Raw genomic sequence first — 6,307 nt, forward strand, 5'->3', positions numbered from 1 at the left:
AAAAAAAAAGTGAAAAAACCCTAAAAACCTTCTATTATTTTATAATATTATATGATTTATTATTGATTTATAATTAATATTCTCACAACCACACACCTTCGTCTGTCTCTCTATCATTCCTCCATCCCTATCCCTCTCTCCCTCTCTCTCTCTCTCTCTCTCTCCTCCAACCGCATCAGATATAAATCCCTCTCAGTCTCAACCCCAATACCCATTCCTTCATTCCATTTCTCTCTTGATTTCGTCTCTAACACTCACAACACACTCTATCTTCTTGTGCACTCGCAGCTATGGGTGCAGCGCTACTCCCAGATCTCGGGACTGAGATTCTCATCCCTGTGTGTGCCGTCATAGGGATAGGGTTTGCCCTCTTCCAGTGGCTTCTTGTCTCTAAGGTCAAGCTCTCCGCCGCCAGAGACGCTTCTCCCAACGCCGCCGCCAAGAATGGCTACAACGATTATCTCATCGAAGAGGAGGAAGGCATCAACGACCACAACGTCGTTATCAAATGCGCTGAAATCCAGAGCGCCATTTCCGAAGGTCCTTCTTCTCTTCTTTTCCAAAACACACTTTCTATTTTAAAAGTCTTTCAAGATTTGTTGTTAGCTACGAATCAGATCCACTCATGAGCTGTGTTCTGTCAGTTCCTCTCAGCAATTTTCAGAAATGATTTGGGAAGAGGGAGATATTTGTGTGTAGATCTCGCTGTAATTATGCTTGACTTGTTTGGATTTTGATTGTGAAAGCTCTTGATTTGAATTTATTTCCTCTGCTGCGGAGGTGTTTGTTGTGGCCTTCTTGTTCTTGTACTCCGTGTTTTTCTGTCGTGCGTATGAGCGTGTGTGTGACCGTGACAGCTTCGACTGTGATTTTCTAAAAACTTTTTCTATTTTTTTTTAGTGTGGAGATTTTTGAGCTGCAACAAGATTTTAAATAATCGAGTTTACTAGTATTTGTTTTGTAAGCACAGTAAAAATCGATGTTGATTATGGATTTTGGACCCATGTGTCCAAATCTTATGGTAATTTTAAAACAAAATTCATATCGTTAACTTTTTTGCCCTTACTGTTTTTCCTAGATAATAATAATATTAACTAGGTATGGGAAATCAAACGGAGTTGGTCCATAGCTCAAGAAAAAAATGTTACTGTCACAAAATAGTCCATTTTTACATTCCATATATGTAAACTAGATTTGATCTCGATATGAGCAGTATGTGTTTATTGATGAGCATAGAGTACATATTTTACCCGTCATCCGTAAAACGGTTTTAACATTTTCGTATTCTTAATTCCTTATTGCCGTTTGAACATGGTTCAGATGTAATTTTATTTCCATTGGCTATATCTTCACAAAAACCTTTTAGCTTTAGGTTTGTTTTAGTATAATACTACTAGAACTGATCATAGTTTCAGCTGTTGCTTGGAGTTTTATGCATGTCTGCATTTAAAAAAAAAAAAAAACTTCAATTCACATTTACGGGATATTTTCCTAACTGTTGTTGTGTATTTCTTCTTATGTTAGTATATTTCTTGTTGATCATCAACAGGAGCAACCTCTTTCCTTTTCACTGAGTACAAGTATGTGGGAATCTTCATGGTGGCTTTTGCCATCTTGATATTCCTCTTCCTTGGCTCTGTGCAAGGATTCAGCACAAGCCACCAGCCTTGCACCTATGATGAATCCAAGATGTGTAAACCAGCTCTAGCTACTGCCCTCTTTAGCACCATTTCATTCTTGCTCGGTGGCGTCACGTCGCTAGTCTCCGGTTTCCTTGGAATGAAAATTGCTACTTATGCAAATGCGAGAACCACTCTGGAGGCAAGGAAGGGTGTTGGAAAGGCTTTCATCACTGCATTTAGATCTGGTGCAGTTATGGGATTTCTCCTTGCTGCAAATGGTCTATTGGTTCTTTACATTGCCATCAACGTTTTCAAGTTCTACTATGGCGATGACTGGGAAGGTCTTTTTGAGGCCATAACTGGTTATGGTCTTGGTGGGTCTTCTATGGCTCTCTTTGGCAGAGTTGGTGGAGGTATCTACACTAAGGCTGCTGATGTTGGTGCTGATCTTGTTGGCAAGGTTGAAAGGAACATTCCCGAGGATGACCCAAGAAATCCTGCTGTAAGAGAAATCTCCCTGAGCTAGATTTTTTTTGAAGTACTTTCAATAATTTGCTTGTATATCTGACTCTTGAGTTACTCATGTTGTAACCAGGTGATTGCCGATAATGTGGGTGATAATGTTGGGGATATTGCTGGTATGGGATCTGATCTCTTCGGTTCATATGCCGAGTCATCCTGTGCTGCCCTTGTTGTTGCTTCCATCTCCTCTTTTGGGGTGAACCATGAGTTGACTGCTATGTTGTACCCTCTCATTGTCAGCTCTGTGGGTATCATAGTTTGTTTGCTTACCACCTTATTTGCAACTGACTTTTTTGAGATAAAGGCTGTGAAGGAAATTGAGCCGGCATTGAAAAAACAACTCATTATTTCCACTGCTTTAATGACCGTTGGGATTGCGATTGTTAGTTGGATTGCACTACCATCTTCCTTCACTATCTTCAATTTTGGAGTCCAGAAAGATGTCAAGAACTGGTATCTTTTATAATTCTCCATTAGCAAAATAATGAATGGTACATTGTCCTATTTTGGAACTAATGAGATTGCTTTCTGTTTGCAGGCAACTATTTTTGTGTGTTGCTGTTGGTCTTTGGGCAGGTCTTATTATTGGATTTGTAACCGAGTACTTTACCAGCAATGCATATAGGTAAGCTGTTTTAGGGCATATTTTTGCACTTTTACATGTTCTCATTTTTAGATGTTACTTTATTTTTTTCCTCTACCTGCTTTTGCAGCCCTGTGCAAGATGTTGCAGATTCCTGCAGGACTGGTGCTGCCACTAATGTTATCTTTGGGCTTGCCTTGGGATACAAGTCTGTCATTATCCCAATTTTTGCTATTGCTGTTAGTATTTTTGTTAGCTTCAGCTTTGCTGCCATGTACGGTATTGCTGTTGCAGCACTTGGGATGCTGAGTACCATAGCCACTGGATTGGCCATTGATGCTTATGGTCCAATTAGTGACAATGCTGGAGGTATTGCTGAGATGGCTGGTATGAGCCACAGAATTAGAGAGAGAACAGATGCCCTTGATGCCGCCGGAAACACAACTGCTGCTATTGGAAAGGTTTGGATTTTTCCGACAGTCTGATATCTTGATTTTATGGAAACCCCACATTTCCTGATAGGTGCCTGACAAGTTGTTATTCTTTTTCAGGGATTTGCAATTGGTTCTGCCGCGCTTGTGTCTCTGGCTCTCTTTGGTGCCTTTGTGAGCCGAGCTGCTATCACAACTGTTGATGTGTTGACTCCAAAGGTTTTCATTGGTTTGCTTGTTGGTGCAATGCTTCCATACTGGTTTTCCGCCATGACCATGAAGAGTGTGGGAAGTGCTGCACTAAAGATGGTTGAGGAAGTGCGCAGGCAATTCAATACCATTCCTGGCCTGATGGAGGGAACTGCAAAGCCTGACTATGCTACATGTGTTAAGATCTCCACTGATGCTTCCATTAAAGAAATGATCCCGCCCGGTGCCCTTGTCATGCTTACACCCCTCATTGTCGGTATCTTCTTTGGAGTAGAAACACTTTCTGGTGTCCTTGCTGGATCTCTGGTGTCTGGTGTACAGGTAATGTATTAGTTTAGCATACACACTTGTTTTATTGCATGCTCAATATTCAAGTAACCGGTGGTTTTACTTTGGCTCTATTAACAATCTTCTGGGTTTTCCTTTTTATTGGAGACATTTCTCTAGTCACTGACCGGCACATATTTGTGTACTGTGGTTTACAGATTGCTATCTCCGCATCCAACACCGGTGGTGCTTGGGACAATGCCAAGAAGTACATTGAGGTAAGGATTTTACTGTGGAGTTGGGTTATATATATAAATTGATGTGAAAGGTTTGATGAGTATGGTCTAATGTGTAAATGAATGATTTGGTTGTCATAGGCTGGTGCATCTGAGCATGCGAGAAGCCTTGGGCCAAAGGGGTCAGATTGTCACAAGGCAGCTGTGATTGGAGACACTATTGGGGACCCACTGAAGGACACATCTGGACCCTCACTCAACATCCTCATCAAACTTATGGCCGTTGAGTCCCTTGTCTTTGCTCCCTTCTTTGCTACCCATGGTGGTCTCCTCTTCAAGATCTAAACTTTGTTTTCATACACACACAAGACAATGACAAGACAAGTGCAGAGAGCATCGTCCATCAATTCCCCCCATAACAAGGAAGAAAACCCGTCCTCATTCTGCTATTTTTTCTTCTCCCCCTACCCCTCCCTCCCCAATCAAAAACAATATAATTTTAGTTTCGTCGGTAGTTTTGAGATACTTAATTAGGTTGAATCTGCAGAGAAAAATTTTCCTTGTAAAGAGGAGGTTGATGATGATGCCTGTGATGGTGTTGATGATGATGATATTTTACAACAGTCTCTTCTTGATATTGTTCCGGCTTCCTTCGTTGTTTTGAGTCATTAAAGTGGCTATATGCCTACTTACCTACCCATTTTCATTTTCTGAGTGTTACATTATATATGATTTTGATTCATAGTTTTTCATACGCAAGGATCGTCAGCTCAAACTAGGATGGTATGGACCTATACCGCAATACACCCACGCGGACCAAGAGGCACGCTTTTGACTTGGTACAATTTGTGTTTAGTTTTATATTTTATGTTTGTTCTTTATTTTATCTATTTTGGAGTTAAAAAGTTGAAATTCTTAATTTTATTTAATGAGGAGAGTTAGGTGTTTAGTTTCCTAAATTAACTGGGGATCATTGGCCTTAGGGTTTTATTGTGTGAAATTTGGATGCCAGTCACAGAGAACCAAGGTGAGAAAATTCGTTATCGGAGTTAAAATACTACTTTTCAAATGGGATGGAGTGAAATTTAGAAATACCTAGCGTTGTTGTTAACGTTCCTAAGAAAATTCTACATGTATATTAAACTTGGCTTAAAATTACATGTTTAAAGGCACACCAATTGTACTCTATTTAGGATAAGATGAAGGACACTCGGTGCAATGCATGAAATAAAAATTCTTTGGTTACGGTGGTGTCATTTTAATATTTTTTGGGTTGGGTTTGTGGGTGATGGGTCGTGGTGCCGCATTGCATCGGAGCTAGTAGTTATAACTCGTAATTCATAAACATAAACACCGATTTTTTTTTTCCCAAATGTAAATATTATTACCCTTTGTGTTATCAATAGTAGAGAAGAAGTTTCGTTTCTGGGACGACAAACAAGGACCCCACAATAATGCATAGCGTTCTGCAAATCATTAGGGGTTAGGGTAGTCCGGGCAAGACATCTTCTGTTCGTTCTTTCCACATCTCATGCTTTCAATCTCAGTTTCCCCACCTAGCTTTCGTGTCAGATTCTTATTGCTATTTCTTACTTGGATTCACACGAAAATCTACTTCTATATACTTAGCGGGAATTGATAATTAGTGACGTGCATGTGCATTATTTACACACCTGTCCCATTATTGACTGATTCACAGGATTTAAAGCTTCACATGCTAATGCTACTACAAAATTAACCATTTTCAATAGACTTCAACCGTGGTTTCAAGGAAAATGTAATGTTTGGATCTTTGTGATAAAAAATCAATTTGTCATGACACTCAACGATGGTTTGAGTGAAGGCAAGAAAGACTTGCTTTTGCTATTCATATTGAGCGTCGATAGATAAGCAACTTTCTCATTCTATATACTCAGGTAAGTTTCCCATATATTATGCATTCTAAAGAATGCTAGACCATGACATTATAACATTTTTTTTTGGTGTCTAACATAACATTGATTGAGTAATAAAAAGTTTTATTTACATTGTAACGAATTTCATTTAGAGTTTCATTAGTAAACTTTTATATCAGTTATTATAAATAAATTAATTTTAAATTAAATGCACTTTTATACGCAAAAGTAGGTAATGAAATGTTACACAATGCAAAGGAAGTATATAGCACTTTCTGGACATTAACTTGGTAAAATAAAGAAGAAATAAAAAATAAAACATGTTAAATCTTAAATTTTAATTTAAATCTTAAGTTATAACTAAATTATTGATATAAAAAAATAATTGAACATTAAAGTATGTATAATTAAAATTTATTTAATTAATAAGGATAATACATAAAGAATGTTTAAGAAGGAATCCGTAGTTAAACATTAAACATATATTAAATTGCTATATATGATTTTTAATGTAAAAAAATATAGATTAAAATTAATGGCA

General features: G+C 38.2%; 1 protein-coding gene across 1 annotated transcript in view; it reads left to right on the forward strand.

Annotated features, from left to right (window-relative positions):
• The window catches only part of LOC107640576 (pyrophosphate-energized vacuolar membrane proton pump), a 9,040-nt gene continuing 2,829 nt past the window's right edge, over positions 97-6,307 (forward strand). Inside the window, 10 exon segments of the mRNA XM_016344091.2 lie at positions 97-540; positions 1,550-2,124; positions 2,218-2,597; positions 2,683-2,769; positions 2,858-3,188; positions 3,279-3,689; positions 3,854-3,913; positions 4,013-4,193; positions 5,432-5,438; positions 5,878-5,886. Of these exon segments, the coding sequence (XP_016199577.2) occupies positions 291-540; positions 1,550-2,124; positions 2,218-2,597; positions 2,683-2,769; positions 2,858-3,188; positions 3,279-3,689; positions 3,854-3,913; positions 4,013-4,193; positions 5,432-5,438; positions 5,878-5,886 (2,291 nt within the window). The 5' untranslated portion in view covers positions 97-290.

Source organism: Arachis ipaensis, chromosome B01 (assembly GCF_000816755.2).
Source record: "Arachis ipaensis cultivar K30076 chromosome B01, Araip1.1, whole genome shotgun sequence".
In the NCBI taxonomy this organism is placed as follows: domain Eukaryota; kingdom Viridiplantae; phylum Streptophyta; class Magnoliopsida; order Fabales; family Fabaceae; genus Arachis; species Arachis ipaensis.